This window comes from Diabrotica virgifera, chromosome 3 (assembly GCF_917563875.1).
Source record: "Diabrotica virgifera virgifera chromosome 3, PGI_DIABVI_V3a".
NCBI lineage: Eukaryota > Metazoa > Arthropoda > Insecta > Coleoptera > Chrysomelidae > Diabrotica > Diabrotica virgifera.
The window spans coordinates 94071604-94093285 of NC_065445.1; the positions used below are offsets into that span (position 1 = coordinate 94071604).

At 32.9% G+C, this 21682-nt stretch overlaps 1 protein-coding gene across 1 annotated transcript in view; it reads left to right on the top strand.

Annotated features, from left to right (window-relative positions):
• The window catches only part of LOC126881942 (ATP-dependent DNA helicase Q5-like), a 94808-nt gene extending 73543 nt beyond the window's left edge, over positions 1 to 21265 (top strand). Inside the window, exons 12-14 of the mRNA XM_050646679.1 lie at positions 6852 to 7051; positions 8733 to 9024; positions 21055 to 21265. Coding sequence (XP_050502636.1) covers positions 6852 to 7051; positions 8733 to 9024; positions 21055 to 21131 — 569 coding nt within the window. The 3' untranslated portion in view covers positions 21132 to 21265. The remainder of the gene's footprint in view (positions 1 to 6851; positions 7052 to 8732; positions 9025 to 21054) is intronic.
• Positions 21266 to 21682: the final 417 nt, after the last annotated feature.

Here is a 21682-nt window from a genome sequence, read left to right on the forward strand (position 1 = left end):
TGTTCTAGTTTTTGTTGTGCAAGATTTTAAAAATTTTCAATTTTTAAAAAAAAGTTTAGATTGCAAAATGATTATGCAAAATCTAGTAAGTTAATTTTAATGAAATTTGGTGGATGGTTTTAGCACATTACAAAAATTTTCTAAGCGAATTAGGAAGGTTCCAAGTGTAACCTAAGTGATGGAAAAACATTGCTTAAGAGGAAACAGTAGCGATCAACAGGTAACGAAAACGCGTTCCAAGATTGCGGCTGTAATTTTGAATATTTTTTCGAGATATTTGGCACACGTATTCGTAATATAATAAAGAATGGCGGTACAGAGCCCAATTTGAAAAATATATTAATATGTGGAAATTACTCTGTAATTAAATACAATATTAAAAAACGAGCCTGTACCGCCATTAAGAAGAACAAAAAAATGCACTTTCTTCAAATAAACTTTTTTATCCGATACCTAGATTTTGTGTCATTTTGGAACTACTAAAATTTTTTATTTCATTAGTGGTTCCAAAATGACACAAAATCTAGGCATCGGATAAAAAAGTTTATTTGAAGAAAGTGTATTTTTTTGTTCTTCTTAATGGCGGTACAGGCTCGTTTTTTAATATTGTATTTAATTACAGAGTAATTTCCACATATTAATATATTTTTCAAATTGGGCTCTGTACCGCCATTCTTTATTATATTACGAATACGTGTGCCAAATATTCAAAATTACAGCCGCAATCTTGGAACGCGTTTTGGCTACCTGTTGATCGCTACTGTATCACCTTAAGGACAGGCTTGTTTTGCCCCCTTATTTTATATCTATTGCTATTTTGCAGTAAGGATGTTAAATTAAGACATTTTTAACCAATCGTATCTGATAGAAAATTTAATTATCTTTGTTTTTTTCCTATACGACTTTGTTCCAAAATGAATCGTTTTAAAGTTATAAGCAAAGAAAGTAGAAAAAAAAAAGAAATTTTTTAAAATTTTTAAATATTTTATTTTTTTTATTAATGTTCCGGGCATATTTCGCTGGTACCTATGATTAATGTGATTGATAATACATTTCCAGTGAAAATAATAACTCTTTGATAAGTATTATTGGCGCTTACAATTTTTTTTATATGCGTGTCCGCGAAAATTATAACTCAAAATATTTATAATGAAAAGATATAGTTCATAATACATGCCGAGGAAAACAATTATTTCCCTTTCTGTTTGTGTTTCTGCTGACGAAAACAATTATTTCTGAAAACTTTTGACTAATTGTAATTTTCGTGGACCCACAAACAGAAATGATGTTTTTTGCCGATACTGCTCAAAAAATAATTTTTTCGCTAACACTTTATTAGTCATTATAATTTTCACAATCGTTTAATCGAAAATAATAGTTTTCGCGGCGTTCATTGAAAGTTCTACTCTTAACGGCATTTTTCGGAGTTATACTTTTCGTAGGCGGCGGCGATTTGAGAAGGAGCGTAAGTCAATTATTATTAACGAGCTATCACCTAACTTTATCCGCAAAAATCTGAATGCCACCTCTCACATCCACCTAAAAACAGATCCTTCCTGGTCTAATAAGAGCTAAAATAAATTCAGCAATTTCCCTAAGTAGTCTAGTTTTCAAAATACATATATAGTGTCACAACACTTACTTATACATTTGACGCAATGTCCGTCAACGTGTTAACAGACTTCTGTAATTCTGAACTTTTTCATGTTTTCGGTATAATTATCCTGCCTAGCTCTGTTGAACAGTCCTGGTGACTTTTTTGAAAGACTGGTGCAAATGTATTATTATAATACACTAATCACAAAAAATATCGCATAATTTTTAAAACAAAAAACAGTTTAAAAGTAATTTTTAATGTTTAGCAGAATGTTATAACACTTATCTATGGTCTCCTTTAGGTGTCTATAAACCCATAACATTTCAAGTTAAAGCTTGTTTTGGCCAACAAAAAAAAAGTGAACAAAACGTTGATAAAAGAGAATATTTATTTTGGACAATTTTGTTCTAGAATTTGATCTGTGCACTACGCCTGCCTTATTTTTATTGAGGAGGTGCGTTCTTACAAAAGCATGAGTATTTTAACGTCAGAACAAACAACCCAAATCGTAGCTTTAATTGGAGATGGATGATTGCAGCAATCACTCTACCGACCACTACCTTATAAAATCAAAGCTCAGAGCACGCATATCTAACACAAAAAAAGGTCACAGCACAAAATCCACAAAATATAATACTGAGGTGCTAAAATCTGAAACTGCTAGAGCTAATTACATGAAAATCTTAAAAGAAACATTACCAAACATCGGTGAAAATTTAAGTATAGAAGAGCATTGGACTAAATGTAAAGAAGCCATGCACACAGCGGCTGACACTGTATTAAAACCTATCAAGACCAGAAAAAATGAGGATTGGTTCGACGAAGAGTGTAGACATATTAATCAACAAAAAAATGAAGCATATAAGAGACTCCAGCAGCGCAGAACGAGATCAACTCTCGAAGATTATGAAAATCGTAGAAGGGAAGAAAAGAGAATGTTCAGAAGAAAAAAGAAAGAACAATACGAACACCCTCTAAATGAAATTGTTAACTACCACAATGGAAAAGACATACGAAAATTCTACCAACAGATGAATAGCTGCAGAAAAGACTTCAAACCCAGAATAATAGCCTGTAAAGATAGGGACGGCTCTATAATTAGTAACAAGGAACAGATACTAAACAGATGGGCGCAACATTTTGAAGAACTGCTTAGTGGCAATTATGAAGATGGCGAGATGGAGAATCCCATGCTTCAAATTAATGAAGATGATCGGCAGCCACTCCCCACCGAAGAAGAAATTAGAGAAGCCATCTTAACACTTAAAAATAACAAAGCCCCCGGTTCGGATAATCTCCCTGCTGAACTCTTCAAAAACGGCGGCGACACCCTCTTGAAACACATGCATAAGCTGATAACTGCAATTTGGCAACAGAAAGAAACACCCACAGACTGGAAGTTGGGTGTACTGTGTCCTCTACACAAAAATGGAGACATGATGGTGTGTGATAATTATAGAGGCATCACTCTACTCAATATGGTGTATAAAGTGTTGTCCAACGTATTGTACAAAAGAAATACCCTACGCTGAAGAAATAGTAGGAGGATATCAGTGCGGTTTCCGTCCTAATAAATCAACAACGGACCAGATATTTACAGTGAGGCAGATCCTTGAAAAAACCCTAGAGTTCGGAGTCGACACCCACCACATATTCGTGGACTTCAAAGTCGCATACGACTCAGTTAATAGAGGTAAACTTCTACTTGCTATGGTAGAATTTAAAATACCGCTTCATCTTGTCCAATTAACTGAACTTACGCTCACAGGAGCAGAGAGCGTGGTAAATCCAGAACGATTTCTCAAGACCCTTCCATTGCAAAAATGGACTAAGACAGGGTGATGGACCATCGTGTCTTCTTATTTAACCTGGCATTAGAAAAAATAATTCGAGAGTTCCAAATTAATATGAATGGTACTTCTACGAATCTTTAACAAATCAGTACAAATTGTCGGATACGCAGATGACATAGACATCATAGGTAGATCTAAAGAATCTCTGACTGAAGCATTTCGGTCGTTAAGAGCATCTGCATAGAGAATGGGGCTAAATATAAATGTTCAAAAGACCAAATATATGTGTTGCACTAGGTCAAGCAACTCGACACCTACAAGAATAATAATTGACGACCTAGAACTAGAAGGTGTCGACACCTTCATATACTTAGGCTCGCTGCTAACTAAAGATAACAGTGTCAGTGAAGAAATTAAAAGAAGAATAGTGCTGGCCAATAAGTGCTACTATGGCTTAAGACAGATGGCCTCAACAATACCTAGAAAAATTAAATTGACTGTCTACAAAACACTAATAATACCAGTGCTAACATATGGCTCAGAAACTTGGTCACTTACTCAGAATGACCAAGAACTGCTCAAACGTTTTGAGCGAAAATTTTTAAGACGAATATATGGTGGCATAAAAGAACAAGGTTTGTGGCGCAGGCGTTACAACTTTGAGTTGTATAGAAATTTTGGAGAACCTGACGTTGTACAATTCATTAAGGTAGCACGCCTTAGATGGGTAGGTCATGTAATCAGGCGAGAGGAAGATGCCTTAGTCAGAAAAGTTTTTGATCGAAGAGGGCCGATATTATAACGAGCAAGAGGAAGACCGAGACTTAGGTACCAAGACAACATAGAAACTGATTTAAAATCTATTGGAATTAGAGCATGGAGAAGAGTTGCCAGAGACAGGGGCGAATGGAGGATTGTTCTGAAGAAGGCTTTGGCTCATAAAGAGCTGTAACGCCACTGATGATGATGATGATGATGATGATTGCAGCAATATGTTGCTGATGAGCTGATGTTATGGGAATCCACCAATTCAGCGTGTTAAGGGCTTTAAGAAGGTGTAGAGAAACGGGAGGTTACACAAGAAGAGCAGTTCCACGACATCCCAGGTGCATGAACCCTGCAGATGGCCGTTATTTACGTTTACAGACTTTGTGCAGATGTCATGTTCAGCTAGACAACCGACGGTTCGTAATATTCGAATAAGTGTCAATTCGGTTAAAAACAGATCCAGAAAATTTAGAATCAGAGCCATAATTCCTGCTACTGCTCCACTTTTAACGAGGGCACACTGTATGGTACGTTTAAGGTCACACGAGAACATGTCGATTGGAATATTAACGATGGGGCTAATATTTTTTTTACTAATGATTCAAGATTTGCTCTTTGTAGATCCGACAAACGTGTTGCAGTTTACAGATGGTAAGCGATTGTGAGCGATTTGCTCATTGTAACATAAGAGCAGCCAGAAATTTTGGAGGTGGCTTGATTATGGGGAGGCATCTGCTTTGCAGATTACTCAGAATTAACTGTGTTTCGTAGGGGTTTCTGACAGCTGATCGGTATATAAGAGAGGTTCTTAAAGACAATGTCATGCCTTTTTTCCCAATTATTGCACATAATAATTCAAATTCAAATTGTTTATGCACGAAGAATACCGCGAAAATCTCGACACCGTAAGGTACAAGAGGACGGCTTAAGTAAGTAAGTATTGTACATAATTTCGTCCTTGTGCAAGACAACTTTCGCCCGCACGTTGCTAGAATAACAATGCAATATCTTCAAGAGGTTGGTTTTTAAGTTCTCGATTGGCCAGCAGTTAGCCCAGACCGAAACCCAATTGAGCATGTTTGGGACTACCTAGAAAGATGCACAAGAGCTCGTATCGTCACCACATATAACCTGTATGAACTGGGAAATGCTTTAACGGAAGAATAGGAAAATTTGGATTTGAAGTACATACATGCATCAAAAATGAATAACCATTTTCAATTTCGTTGCAAAACGAAAATACAGCCGCAACATATTCCAGTTCAATCAGAGAGTGCAGCAAGCACCTCTACCGGTTTCGAAACTTATTAGTCTCTCATCAGGAGGCACATATGCTGCTCTCTCTGATCCAACCAAAACAAACCCCGGCGTGCAGTCCCGGATTGCAACGAACGAAATGGCATAGATGCCCTAGCGGCAACTGCTACCAAAAGACTAAGTTTTCACTCTAATGGCATATAAAGCAACATAATGTTACTCTACATCCCACCAGACTGAAAACAATGGGAACCTTCTTTGGTTACACCTCCGAGGCTTCTACAATTTACAAGGCATACGGATGCTGAGACTAAGGAAGATGAGGGAATTTTACAATTTATAATTCACGTCCCATCTGCTCAGCGCGGTAAAGTTCCAACGAGAAGTTGTACATACATACAGTCTGATACGAAGCCTTCCATAGATAATGAGGGACGTCATTAGGGTCAGAGATGCTAATACCAGATACTAAAATGTTCAATTTGCCCTTGAAATTCCTTATTTTATAGTTTTGTATTTTTCATTTTTGTTGAATAATTATTATTTTCAACTTTTTGGCCTGTTAGTCTTTGATTTTTCATTTTACTGGAATAAACCACTAATAAATATTCCTACGTTTCATTCCCTAACATTTCCAGAAAAGTTTAGGAGGTACTAATCAAAACTGCTATATTTAATACATTTATGCAATACTTTTTTGTGACTAATGTATAAGATAGTAAGATAGAGGGACATTTTTATCCAAATTCTGTCCCATATTTTTAAAGTTGAAGAAATATTGATTTTGTTTTAATGAGGGATGGCAAAAATCAAGGTTTAAAAAAAAACAGGTTTATTTGGTTTAAACGAGGTTTATTTGGTACAAAGTATTATAAGTCTAAGTACTTTAAAAACGAATAAATTTTTTTATAAAATAATGGTAATAAACAATTAAAAAATGATTAATGCAACTTTTATTTTTATTTACACACAAAAAAATTTATATAACAAAAAAACATCTTCAAACGTAATAATATTCAAAATACCTAACTAAGTTCGAAAATTCAAAAATAGACTTTATTTATCTCCATTTTCTTCATTTGCGACAGATGTATTAAAAACTTTAAATAAAAACACCAGTTTGGAAGATTTTTCTGTACCCAATCTGTTTCAAAGTTTTAACTCCACTAGCCAAAGGAAGAAAAAAAATATTTTCAACGCTTGCCGAAGACGCTTGGGCTGCTTGAAATTGTTCAATAACATTAATGATGTTAGTACCAATATTTTCAATATTTTTGTGGCTTTTCCACTAAACAGTCGGTGTCACTTTTGAAGTAACACTGTTTTCAAAAAAATGTTTTTGAAAAGGTACAATTTTTCCTGAAACTTTATAATTATTGGCAAAATCGTCAATTTCAGTTACACAATTATTTCTATAATTTTTAATTTGACTTTAGAAGACACAGCTACCACTGAATCAGGAAGTTGGGAAGATGATGAAGAATATGCTCAACAATCAGATGTCAGTAAAGATGAAACTAAAAACGAAGAAGAAATTTTGTCCAGAATTAATGAAGCATACAACTCTAACAATAAAGTCGAAATAAAGAAATCTGAACCAGACACATTGAAAATTATGCCTAGTGTGCATGTGAAGGTAAATTGTTTTGGTTATAAAATTTATTATATAATTAACTGCAATTACAGTTTAGAAGTTTAAAGTAATATGCTTTATCATAATCATATAATTAAATAAATCGGCACAAAAATTTATTATGGTGCGAAATTATTAGTCTTTGCGCATATGATATTGTTCAATTTATACAAATTAAATCAAAACATCAAAAGTTACATATATCTTGTCAATGTGATAGTAAGATACTATGCCAAATGAATTCGAGATTATAATATTAATTATTCGCGGTGTGCAAGTACTTGGAGGGGATACGAGAAACGATCGTGCGCGAATAGCGCAAAAATTTTGCAAATTTCTTAAATAATTCATATTGTCAATTGAAATTGTCAAATTGACGTATATTTCATACCTACTGTCATTGAAGAAGAAAAATTATATGTTACTCCACAATATTGATATGAAATGCAATTATTATATAAAAGTAAATTTATTAATTGTATTTTGCTTGCAGTAATAATTAATTTTATTTACTACGTACAATTGTTTACCTTTTAATAACATAACCTTATTAGTAATTTTTCTTCTTATAATTTGTTTTGGACTATAGCCTTGACAATTATCGAGCAACCAGATTAATATAATTGGCCAATATAATTAAAAGTACGAATAATGTTGCCGAGCTATGAAACCAGGTGTCGCTTTTCCGAACTTGTACGGTCCCAATAGCTTATGGAAAGTACAGTCCGTCTAATATACTTACTGTTGCACGTCATTATCTACGTCAGAGATCTAAGTTGACATTGTTGCCCAATTACAAAAAATCTTTAAATTCATTTTAAATCAAATATATCACATAATTATTGCGGAAGTGGATTATACAACAAAGCAGTGAATTTAACATTCACCATTAGCGCGCAAACGGGTATTATGACCGATCATATTACCCGTATGCACGCCAATGGTGAATATAAAATTCTTAATTGTATGTCAAAAAATGTGCAATAACTACGTCTTAAAACCCACCAAATTTGATTTGCCTATCTTAACTGGTTTTAAAGCAATAAATAAATCGTCAATTTGTAAAAAAAATTGAACATCCCGTATCTCGGAAACGAAGCGTTTGCGGACATATGATTATAAAGCAAACTGTCATTATTTTCTCATGTAAAATTAGCCCTTAAAGTTTGTAGCACTTATTTAGAAACGCCCTGTACTGACGACGAACATGGCCAGTTGTTAAAGTATCTAACTTTTTTATTATCCAACATAAGCGAATTAATCTAAAAACAGAATGTTAAGAAAGCCTGAGGTTATAGTTGGGTTTTAATTTCAATATTTTATAAATGCTAGAATAGTCCACAGGGTGATGCGAACTTTGAGAAAAAACACAGTTTAATTCGTACACCCGGTATACAATGACAGTTTACCTGTCTAGCAACAATATTATTACAGCGAAATTGTTAATGAATAAGGCTATAACATGGTAAAAAAATCACTTAAATCGGACAACAGGTTTAGGAAATTCGAGACATCAAAAGTGACCAAATTTTCAGTGGATCGATTGTTTTGCACCTGAGTGTATTTATATAAATAACATAGGATGAATATTGCGCATTGCTCTAAATATTGATGGAACATCATGCATTTCTTGATTGTGTTATAGTACTATGTTATACTTGTGTTTATATAAACTCTGTTTTAGAATGACGCCAATTCTAGAAAAGAGACTATAAGCAAATCTAGGAACAGTGAACCTCATGACAATAACAAATCCAATGAGCCAAGGAATAACATACACCAAATGCCTCCAAAGCCCACCAATCATCAACAAAAACCCATAGTGGATCCGCTGAAAAAAGCCAAGTTAAAGAAAGTTGAAATTGGTGGATTAGTAGTAAAGTTATTGACTCCGGCATATGCCGAAAGGAGATTTGAATCGAGGGATATTTTCAAGACTTTGGCTAGGAGTATATCACATGCTTTAGCAGATAAAGGTAACTTTTTTAATTTACCTTATTTTAGTACTAAAAGCATTTGAATGAAAAAGTAAACTTTTTATCTCAATTTTGAATTATTTTATGACCTCATAGTAGTTATTCAGTTGTCTATGTTTCGTTTCAATTTTCAAATACAATCAGCATGTAATTGCAATAGGGAACTTTCATAAAATTTTAAATTCGAAAAAAATGCTATAAATCAAAACAGAACATAATTTAAAACATATATCAAAGAAAAAAAAGTATTTTTTGTCTTTCGTGTGGCCCCTAAAGACGAGAGAAAATTCAAATTATAGCAGGCAGCCTAAAACGCGCCCTCATTGGTCGTGATGTCATATCATTATAGTATTTGATGTCCTCGCCATTAATTCATTAGGTTTGGCATTCGTTATGACACTCAGTTTTATAAATATTTTGATAATTGCTATTTTTGACCAATATTTTGAGTGTTTTTGTTAAGGCATATATATTATTACAATGACATATGATAAATGTCATTATAAAATATAATGATGTGACGTCACGTAGCGTTACCAGGTGTCCCGATTTTCAGGGGTCCAGGGACGCGTACCGATTTGTACCTGACCGGGATACTAAATGTCTCGATTTTCACCCACTAAAACCAATTTCAGGAGGACTTGCAGTGAATTTTATAACTAACTATGTTATAAAAACAAGGCACTCCTAAAAGCGCCAAAATCGAATAAAAAATATAATTTTAATAAAAAATAAATAATTTTCTTTAATCTAAGATTTTTTTTGTAATTTCGTCTGATTATTATTATTTTGTAGGAGTAAATACAGATTATAGAAACACCTTGTAGTCCAGTAAATGAACGAGAAATACGGCAATACCGTGTAATTTTCAGGATCAACTCCGAATTGCATGAAAATTTGGACGGCCTGTGCCGTTGGTTGCTTTTACTCGGGGGGTGACAGTCACCCCTAGTTGGGGGGTGAAAATGCGCGTTTAAAATAAGTCCGGAGATGGATAAATTGACTAATTCTAAGCAATTTTAGTTTTATAGAATTTTAACTTAGTTAATACTTTTCGAGTTATTTACGATTGAAAATGTTTATTTTTCGACAAAAAAATCACGTTTTTAGGCGATTTTCACAAATAACTCAAAAAGTAATAGGTCTGGATCCCGCGTATGAAAAAAAAGTTTATTAATAGCAAGCTGAAAATTTGATAATAGCTTAAGGGTGTCTAGTCGGACAAACTTTGATATATGGGAACACTGGAACAGGGGAAGTTTTAATTGTGGAACAGGTTAAAAATTTGGAACGGTCAGACCACGAAAACGGCACATGTATTTTGTCCGACAGAACAGACTTAAACTCTCCGAACAGAGATTAAACTCTCATGCAAAAATCAGACTGCTATTTATCACTAAATGGGCGTTTTAATGAGTGGAACATGTAGATTATGTCAAATGACAGGAATTATGACAGGTGATAAATAGCAGTCTGATTTTTGCATGAGAGTTTAATCTCTGTTCGGAGAGTTTAAGTCTATTCTGTCGGACAAAATAAATGTGCCGTTTTCGTGGTCTGACCGTTGCAAATTTCTAACCTGTTCCACAATCAAAACTGCCCATGTTCCAGTATTCCCATATATGAAAGTTTATCCGACTAGACACCCTTAAGTTATTAACAAATGTTCAGCTTGCTATTAATCAACTATTTTTTTATACGCGGGATCCAGACCTATAAGTATTTGATCGAAAAAAATATTCTTAGCAAAAATGTAGCATAATATAAAAAAATTTAAAAAAATGTGAACTCATAAAGTCTATAGACCCAGCAAAAGCAAAGTTGTAGTTCATGAAAAATACGTTCTTATTCGTCTAATTCCAAATCAAATATTTCAACGTGAAATAACCAAGAAATGGAGAACTTTTCGAGAAAAACCAATTAAAACTTTTTTAATAAAGCTTTATTTTTATGTTTTAAAAAAGTTTCTAGCATCAAAACTAAGCGAGTTGTGCTCCAAATCAAGTTGACTCCTTTTTTTTTGGTAAAAAAATCGTGAAAATCTCCCCCTACTTAGCACCCCAAATGAAATTAATCGTTACCGCTTTACAAACAATTTACTTTACTTACGTATTTTTTACATGATTGAAAGGGCCTGAACGAGTCACTAATCACGAGTGTATGCAAAATATGAACAGCCACACTTTAACCAATTTTTGTCTTACAGAAAAACAAAATGAATCTATCATATTTATAAAAGTGAAACCTACCTACTTTTTACTCCTTGAAATTTTTAGTATCCCTATACTTTTTAAGTTATTTTGAAAAAAGGGCATTTTCCAATATTTTAGGAAATCTTTTTTTACTATAAAACCAATTTTTTTCAAAACTAAGCACTCCTAACCGGTAAACCTTACAGATCGTACTTACTTACTTACACATAAACATTTTAAAAAAATTCAATAGGTTTTGCCCGAAAATTGCTTAATTTTTTGGTCATTTCAATTTGAAAAATTCGATTGGGAATTTGACGAATAAGAACGTATTTTTGATGAGCTACAACTTTTACTGGTTTTATAGACTTTCTGAACATATAATTTTTTTGCTTTTTTAAAAGCTACATTTTTGCTAAGAATATTTTTTTTTTCGATAAAATTACTCGAAAAGTATTGACTTTTTTACTGGGCGGTCATTTACTGGGCTATTGTTGTTTATTTGTCCCGATCTACAACCCTAAATCCCGATTTGTTTTTGCTTATGTACCGATTAAAAACAAATCGGACCTGGCAACACTAGTCACAAGTGTCCGCGCGCATTTTGGGTCGTTTGAAATGGTTTAAATACACAGAAGATTTTAAATTTGTATAAGTTATTATGAGTTTTTGAGTCGTGAAATTTTGGAAATCTCATTTTTAAACAAAACTGAACATTATTATCTATTAAAAAAATATGCAAGTTCCCTATTGTATGTTCGGCTATTTCCTCTGCATTTTCTCAAAGCCTGCATATTGCTCTGTTTACATTTCTTTGACAGAGATAATATCTGAGTGAGCAGTGTCCAGTGGGAAAACCTGTAGTTACTCTCTAAGAGTATTTTTGTGTAATGAGCAGTAGGTTCTAATAAACTTTTTGGTAACCTTTGACCTATAATCTTTTTTAAGTAAGCTGTACTAAGTTACTTTTCGCATTTTCAAACATCTTACACGATGCCGTTGTCTTTTTGGGATACCGCAGAATGATTCGTTTCCAATAAATAATAAAGGGAGTACCAGCTTCTTATTTAGCAAGACTATCAGAAATTCATTTACTTTCTGGCATCTATTACAAAGTTACATTGTTACATAAGTCAAAAAGGTTGGAAACAGAAAATTCGGATTATTATCATCTGCGCTTTTTAGATGTAAATATAAAGCAGAACATAGTTATGAATTAATGGACAAAGGAATCTGTAATTGTATTCACGACTTGTCGTTCACCGTGATAATAATCTTTATAGTGCACACAGTGAGGGTATTTGGCTCCGAATTCCATCCTACTGCATTAATTTACTTGATATTTTTACTGTAAGTAGGGAATAGCTCAAGAAACAAAGTCTACCCTATATGCTATGGCGCTTTTTATCTTGGGGTGGTTCCAACCCCTTCTTCTTCTTCTTCTTAACTCAGGCGAGACTCGTTAGTCTCTGGCACTTGGTCATAAGACCTTTGTACCAAACCCCGTTCTTCTCCTTAAACTTTAATAAGTCTGTCGCCTCAACGAAGGCCAACAGTTTTCTTATTGGTAGTTTTAGGATATCTTCTGGTTCAAACCTCATTTGACCAGTGAAGTCCTGCCTTACATCACCTAGCACACTGCAATGGCATATAGTATGTGTATGACAGTCTCTTCTTCCATTTCGCACTTTCTGCTCCATGGTTCATTCACCTTACCTAGTTTGTATATGTATAGGTGATTTCTTAAACGGCAATGTCCAGTCACCATTTCAGTGACCGTTTTGATCTCTCTCGTTTATTGAGGCTCATCAAACTGTTCGAGAGTTTTTTATCAATATTCTTGATTATTTTTTTAGTCTGGATTTGCCCTTGAGTGGTTATCCATTTATTTTGATGATTCTTTATCAGCCATTTCTGAACCTCGTTTTTCATAGCATCTTTAGTGATGCCACAGAAAGGTTCTGGGCCTTCAAAAGTTTCTCTCGAGCCTTGTTTCGCTAATATATCTGCTCGTTCGTTCCCATGCACCCCTTCATGAGATAGGAAAAAGAGATACAGTACAAAAGTATAGGGTTTTTTCAGATAAAAATTTGGCTTTGTCTTTCATTACGTATCTCTTTATAATTTTCGAGTTACATGGAGAAAAAGGAAGATTTTTAAGAAACTTTAAAAATGCGCTCTATAATTTGATCTTATTTTTTTCAAAAACTGCATTTTAAATCCATCCAATTTTTTGAACATAGAAATAACACTACATAATAATAGGTATTGTAGAAGTAAAATGATGCATTTAAATCTGTTGGATGAGGGGTTAAATATACTTCGCATTTTATCTTAAAATAAATTTGCCATCAATTTTTTTGCACCATATCTCGCTTAGTTTGAATTCAATGACATTTAACAGTGCTCGTTTTAAAGGTCTTGTCAAGCATTATAAAAGATATTGATAGCATTAAACCCTTAAAATAGACCATTTCTGTTATTTTAAGTTAAACACATCAATTTGAGCATGCATAAAAAAATCTCTTTTCACCTACCATATCTCTTTTTGTATTATAACTAGAAGATTTCAGTCTTATTCGTACCTTCGAATCGATCGCAGGCTATCGTTTACAGAGAGAACCGGATTTATCAATTTTTGTTGAATTATTAAAAACTCGTTAAAAATTTAATACTCGATAAAAATATCATTTTATAGTCCAGTGAATTTTTAAATAAACAAATTAAATTGGTTCCCCCATTATGGGGGAACAAAGTTCATTAGGGACGTCCTCTCAGACGAAAGACATAGTGAATAATGAAGATAGTGTAATGGAAAATAATAGTTTTCAACCTAGTGCTACTTTGCCGATAGAAAAACAAAAGGATATTAAATATTTCAACTTGGTCTCAGATTAGTACAATTTAGATAATATTAGAAATATAGAAACTGGTCTTTCTAGATTGCATCCTATGGCGATAGGTCACCTACTATTTAAGACCCTGAAACTTACACATATTAAAGAGATAAAAATCATTGGCCGTAATCGTATAAAAGTTTTGCTGTCATCACGTTTAGAAGCTAATAATCTTGTCAAAAATAAATTATTAGACGCTCAAAATTTAAGAGCTTACATTCCAAATCACTTGTTGGAAGTTAAAGGGCTTATAAGGGATGTAGACACCCAATTTGACATTAATTATCTTATGGAAAACATTGAATCTACTTCCAAAGTTTTAAATATTTATAGAACAAAGCGTAGAATCCAAAAAGAGGAAACAATTGAATACGTCGATAAAAAACTATAGTTGTCATCTTTGAGGGTAATATTCTACCCAACTATATAGGTTTTAATAGAGTTTATTTTCCGGTAGAACAATTTATTGGTAGGGTCGTTCAATGCTATCGATGTTTGAAATTTGGTCATGTGTCAAAGCAATGTAAAAGTTCCCAGGAATGTTGTATTCAATGTGGGCAAACTAAAACTACTAATCATCCTTGCGATAAAGCTATGTATTGTATACATTGTAAAAGTAATGAGCATGTTACAATATCAAAAAAGTGTCCCTTTTATGAAAAACAAAAAAGGATTAAAAGTATAACGATCGAACAAAAGACTACTTTTTTAGACCCAAAACATTTGTGTGAACAATCATTTTCTTGTGTTATGAATCAAAATTACTTTTCTTTGCTTGAAAATAATGAACAAGAATTTCCTTCGCTTCCAAAAATTAATAAAAATTCTGTCTCCACTCCGATATTGAAATTGACTCTGATATTGAAATCCTAAATGTAAAATTACAGTATGTGATTGGGCAAATATATTTTCACATGTCACTGGTTCAGTGGTTATAGGTGGAGATTTCAATGCGCATCATACGATTTAGGGATCTAATTATAATGATGCAACTGGAATACAACTTATTAAAACTGCAGATGACTTAAATTTTACAGTAATTAATAATGGAGAACCTACCATTTTAACTAAACCAGATCAAAATAAATCAGCTATTGATGTTACTTTCGTTACAGCTGATCTAGTCAATAAAATTAATTGGTCTATACATACGGACACCTTAGGATCGAATCATTTTATGCTCTATATGGAAATTACCGACATTCATTTACCTGAAGAAATTATTCCTAAAAGTAAATGGAATACAAGAAAGGCTAATTGGTCCATGTACGAGATTTCAGCAGAGCAATTTTTCAATAACTATTACCAAATGGAAAATACGTCGAAAAAATATAATTTTTTAATTGATTGTATAAATTATGCAGCTCAACTATCAATTCCACAATATAAAGCTTATAAAAACCAAATCAGAAATTCTCCGCCGTGGTGGAATACAAATTGTGTTAACATTATCAAGGAAAGAAAAGAAGCACTTTCAAATTATAAGCAAAACCGTAACTTTGAAAATTACTTAAAATGCCAAGAGAGCATGGCTAAAAGTAAAAAAAATTAAAGGAAATAGCTAAAGAAAGTTGGAAAAACTTTGTCTCAAACTTAAACAAAAACATTCCTTCCTCAGCATTATGGAATCAAGCTAGAAAGATCAATAGAAAACCAATTACTAATCCAACATGTCTTAATGATACATTAGTCGACGAAATTTTTGATCAAGTTGCTCCTCCATCAGTCCAATTACTAAAAAGCTACAGCTATGCTTCAAATGAACAAAACCATTTTTTGCTAGAACCGTTCAACATTACAGAATTAGAATATGCTCTTAAAAATCGGAATAACACAAGTCCAGGTTTGGATAATATTAAATATCCCATGATACAACACCTTCCAAAAATAGCTAAACTCTTGCTGTTGGAAATATTCAATGAGATGGTCAAGAATGGGAGTTTAGTTCCTCAATTTCAAGATGTCATTATAATACCAATACTGAAACCAGGTAAAAATCGCAACGTGGCACAATCATATAGACCTATATCTCTTATGTCATGCCTTCTTAAAACAGTCGAACGAATGATAAAACAGAGATTGGAATGGTGGTTAGAAAAAAAGAAATTACTTCCCAACCTTCAATTTGGGTACAGAAAAGGAAGAAGTACTTTAGACGCCCTTTCAACATTAGTGGTAGATATACAAAACACATTTACAGACAACAATTATTTACCTGCAATATGTATGGACATAGAGGGTGCATATGATAGAGTCTGTCTAGATATTTTAGTTGAAAAATTGGTCAAAAATTTCCAAATACCAGCCCTACTAGCAGGAACAATATATAATTTTTACTCATGTAGAAAGATATATCTCAGAGCACATAACAGTAGTCTCATAGGTCCACGATACAATAACTTGGGGCTGCCCCAAGAATCAGTATTGAGCCCTTTGTTGTTTAATTTGTACACTGCTGATCTACATAATAGCCAAATTGAAAACTGCACTTTGAAGATTATACAAATTGCTGACGATTTTCTTGTATACTCTTTTTCAAAAAAATATGATAATTGTATACAAACATTAGATAAAATGCACAACTTGTCAAACAATTGGTTCCAACAAAATGGATTTGAAATTTCCACAAACAAATCTAGTGTTTGCATTTTCACACGACACAACTTACCAAATATTGATAAATTACAATTAAGCAATCATGAGTATAGTTTCCAAACTTCTATCAAATATTTGGGGATGATACTTGACCGAAAACTAACATGGAAATCACATATTGAGTTTATGCTAAACAAATGTAATCAAGGAATACATTTTTTTAAAGCAATTTCAAAAACGTGGTGGGGAGCAGATGTTGAAACATCATTACTTTTCTACAAAGCTTATATACGATCAATCATAGATTATGGTTGTGTACTCTATGGCTCTGCATCTGATCGGGCCCTAAGCAGAATCGACGTAACACAAAATACAGTTCTGAGGATTTGTTTAGGTGCTATGAAATCAACTCCAATTAATGCGTTACATGTCGAAGCTTTAGAGATGCTACTAAAATATAGAAGAGAATATCTAAGTAAAAAATTTATTATGAAATTACAACATAAAGATCCTTCCCTTCATATAAAAATAAGCAAATTGAATGAAGCTGATTTGACGAATAAATATTGTAAACACAAGAATTCACCTCCACTTTGTGAAGCTTTTCGCAGTATGTCAAACTTTGATGTTACTTCAAATCCAGACGAAATCTTAGACTTTGAAGATTTTCCTTCATTATTACATTTGGTAAAAGTAATTAAGCCAAGTTATGAAAATGCAGCTATCAGTCATAACATCTTAAGAAGTATCTTGGACGTTTTTTCGGAGTCTATAATTATCTACACAGATGCGTCGAAGTCAACGTTTGGCACTGGATGTGCCTTTTATGTCCCATCAAACAATACAGAAAAAATGTATAAAATAAATAATGCTTTCTCAATATTTAGCGCTGAAGCAATTGCAATTTATGAAGCTTTATTATATTTTATGAATACAGAAAATAAGTCTACAGTAATTGTTTGTGACTCACTTTCCGTACTGACAGCTATCCAGACAATAATATTTCCAAGTCATAATTTAAACAACTATATCTTTCAAATTAAAAAAATACTTTATGAAATCTATAAAAAACGAAGAGAAGTGCATTTCCTATGGGTTAAAGCACACATAGGTATCACCTGTAATGAACATGTTGATTTATTAGCAAAAAAAGCCATCACACATGGATCGTTAACCGGACATAAACCTTCTAATCCAGATATATGTGCAATTGTTAAAAATGAAGTTAACGAACAATGGAGACGAACATGGAACGAATCTAGCAAACATAGTTCCTCTCAATATGCGATGATTCAACCTAAAGTGCCTACTGAGTACTGGTTTAAAAATTATTCCGTTCCCCGCAGATATATTACTTCCATTATTAGAATAAAATTTGGGCACGCCTGTTATCCTTTTCATTTGGCGAAAATTAACATTTTATCTTCAAATCTATGTCTAGACTGTCAAAAAGAGGGAGACTTAAATCATATATTTTTTGAGTGCTCAAAGTATACTCAACAAACTAATAAACTAATTGAAAATTTATTAAAATATAATATATTTCCACCTTATAATTTATGTTACCTACTTTCTCTAAATAGGAAAAAAATATATGACTGTTTAATGGAATTTATTTGTAAAAGTAAAATCAACCTTTAAGCATTATGGGCCATTCCACGAATATACGCCTGTTTTGGTTTATCGCGACAACGAATATTTTACTGTGCAACATAAGAAGTACGAAAGTAAATAGCTCTAATAATTGTTCCAATAAACAACAATGTAATTTGCAATTTACTTTCGTTCTTCTTATTTTGCACAGTAAAATATTCGTTGTCGAAGTAATCCAAAACAGGCGTATGTTCGTGGAATAGGGTATATCCACAAATGATTATTTACCTTTGTTTTATCCCATATGTATTTACCTTCTATCCGCGACCTAGTCTAGTTATGTCTAAACGAAATGTCTTGAAGGGTCCCTAGACGAGAAGAAGCAATTGACCCTGTCTTATTCCTACCTTAACTCCTGAATATACTAATTGTAATATTAACAACCACCTTTACGGTAACGTTTCCTTATCTTTCTTTTTTTTTGTTTTGTTTTATATTTTTGAAATGTATGTAGATTTTAAAATATACTTGTTGTGACTGGCTGAGTGGCGACAGCCCATGCCAAAAAAACTAGAAGATTTATGAAGAAACGAATCTCTTTAATTTTCCATAAGCTACAAAAAAAATTTATATAGTTTTTTTCGCTAGATGCATAATAATTTTTAAGGTATTCGCAAAAATCGAACAAATTCGCAAAAAAAACGATCGAAAAGGTGACATTTTTCAATGAAAATTGCTAATTTTCAACCACGAATAACTCAAGTATTCGTATATAACTTTTTACTTAGAATTAGGTTTTCTATTCACTTCCGTGGTTATTTTGACCAAAAAATTTTCCACCCACGAGAAGGGGTGGGAACCACCCCCAAGATAAAAGATAAAAGCGCACATCGACATAGGGTAGACTTTGAATTAGGAGATAAGTAGAGGCTATTCCCAAAATTTCATTAAAATTCATGCAGTAGGATAGAATTCGGAGGTAATAACCTGTTCTTGCTCTCATTGACTGGCGTATTAGTGAATTAGTTCCTTTGTACCCACGAAAGTGAATAGGGCTTTTTAACAACAATCATTTGTTTCGAGCTTCTGTCATATTATTAATATGACGTATAATATTAATATACACGGATTATACGACATATGACAGAAGCTTGAAACACATGACAATCGATGAAAAGCCCTATAAAAATAAACTAAAAGTAAAAAATGATTGAGATTTGATTTCAGAATAGGACAATAGACAAGTCGGGAATGCATTTATAGATTCCCTTGTCGATTAATTCATCACTGTGTTTTGCTTTATATTTACGCCTTAAAATGCGCAGAGGATAATAATCCGAATTTTTAGTTTCTGACTTTTTTGGCTTATGATTCATAGATGGTGCTAGTATACCCTATTCCACGAACATACGCCTGTTTTCGATTACTTCGACAACGAATATTTTTACTGTGCAAAATAAGAAGAACGAAAGTAAATTGCAAATTACATTGTTGTTTATTGGAATAATTATTAGCGCCATTTACTTTCGTACTTCTTATGTTGCACGGTAAAATACTCGTTGTCGAAGTAATCCAAAACAGGCGTATGTTCGTGGAATGGCCCATAGTACCTTTTTGTAATTATTTTAATAATTATACCGAAGTGCCGAAAGATGAGAGTTCAGTTGCAGTTCAATACTTATACGGAGGTGCCCTGACGAGATTTATGAAATTGAAATGCGCATGAGCACAGGTGGAAGCCCTATTCTGAAATCAAATCTCAAGCATCTTTTACTTTTAGTTTATTTTGCTACGTTTCGCCAGTTGTTTAAGATTTCCAAGTACAGTGGAACCTCGATAACTCGGATTAAACGGGACCGCGGCCGATCCGAGTTATCGAAAATCCGGGTTAGCCGGAGAATATGGTAAAAAATAATAAAATACGGTATACTTACAAATAAACTCCGTTAGAATTGAAATAACATGAAATATATTCACAGTATGTACCTACACATCTAAATTACTAAAAACACGCAAACACAAACCTAAGCAAACGGAAGCGAACAATACAATACTGTATTCATACAGTCACAATCGGATCGATATTTTGTTATTATGTATTAAGAACAGTAAAAACTAAGACCATTGATTCAAAAAGAATTTTTTAAATAGTCTTTCTTAAACAATGCTAACACAGTTTGAAATAAAAAAATAAAGGAGTAATACAGACAGGTGCCTGTTGTTTCTGCCGGCGCCGCCTGCGTGTTACATGAGTCATTTTTACTATCGCTTAGTTCAAATTACACAAATACACATTATCTCTCAAATATTATATTACATACATACATTTTTATTGTTGAAATGTTTATCTGATAATTAACTATTTTTATGGGAAATAAGCCACAATTAAATTGAAAAAATAATTTTAATAACATTTCGACGCCCAAATCGGATGTCGTTGTCAAAATACAAAATATGTACTGAAAATCAAAATGTTTATCTGATGAAAATCGATCCGGGTTATCCGAACTTCCGGGTTATCGGGGGCCGACTTATCGGGGTTCCACTGTACTAACTTGTTGATGACTGAAAGTTGTAGATTTCAGAGATTTTAGTTCAGTTTGGCTGTTAGAAATGATAAATATTTTGGCAGAATTGAGACTATTTTTCAGGATTTTTCTAATGCTTAAAATATTTTAGTAGTGTTTCCGATTATTTTTAAATATGTTCAATGAATTATTTTTTAGATATTTGATTTTTGTAAATATTTGTAGATGAAAATGAGATCAAGGAGTACGTGAAGAGCTTTCTGGAGAAAAACGAAGAAATCACATCCAAAACTACCTTATAACGTTTATAATCCTTCAATACTTACACATAATAAGTAATATATACACGTTATTAACGACCATCAATGCCCTGTTTCAACCAATATCTTCTTTTTATAACCATTTGCTAAGTAAATAAATTGTACTCTTAAGTTTATATTACTACATTTAAGCCAATATCATGTTGTATTTTGATAGGTGACAGATACACCAATGAAATGTAATAAGCATTGTTGTAATGGTTTTATCATCTTTAGTCTAGACATTTCCTACTAAATTTCTAGAAATATGATCTCTGGGTTAGGTAGTAAGAAGAAGTAATGTAGATCATTATTCGTAAATTCCATAAACAACGAAGAACTATTAAACATTTTTTTGTAATGTTAAAAGTATACCGCTAAATTCATTATCATTGATTAACCCTTTCACGGACAATTTGACGATGACGGTGCCATCTGGTGTATGTAACTCACAGAATTTAATTCCATACTTGTGCCTCTTGTTTTTCATATACTGTTGAAACGTTACAACCTTTATATAAAAACAACCATTTTTGTTGAAAAAAATTCAAAAT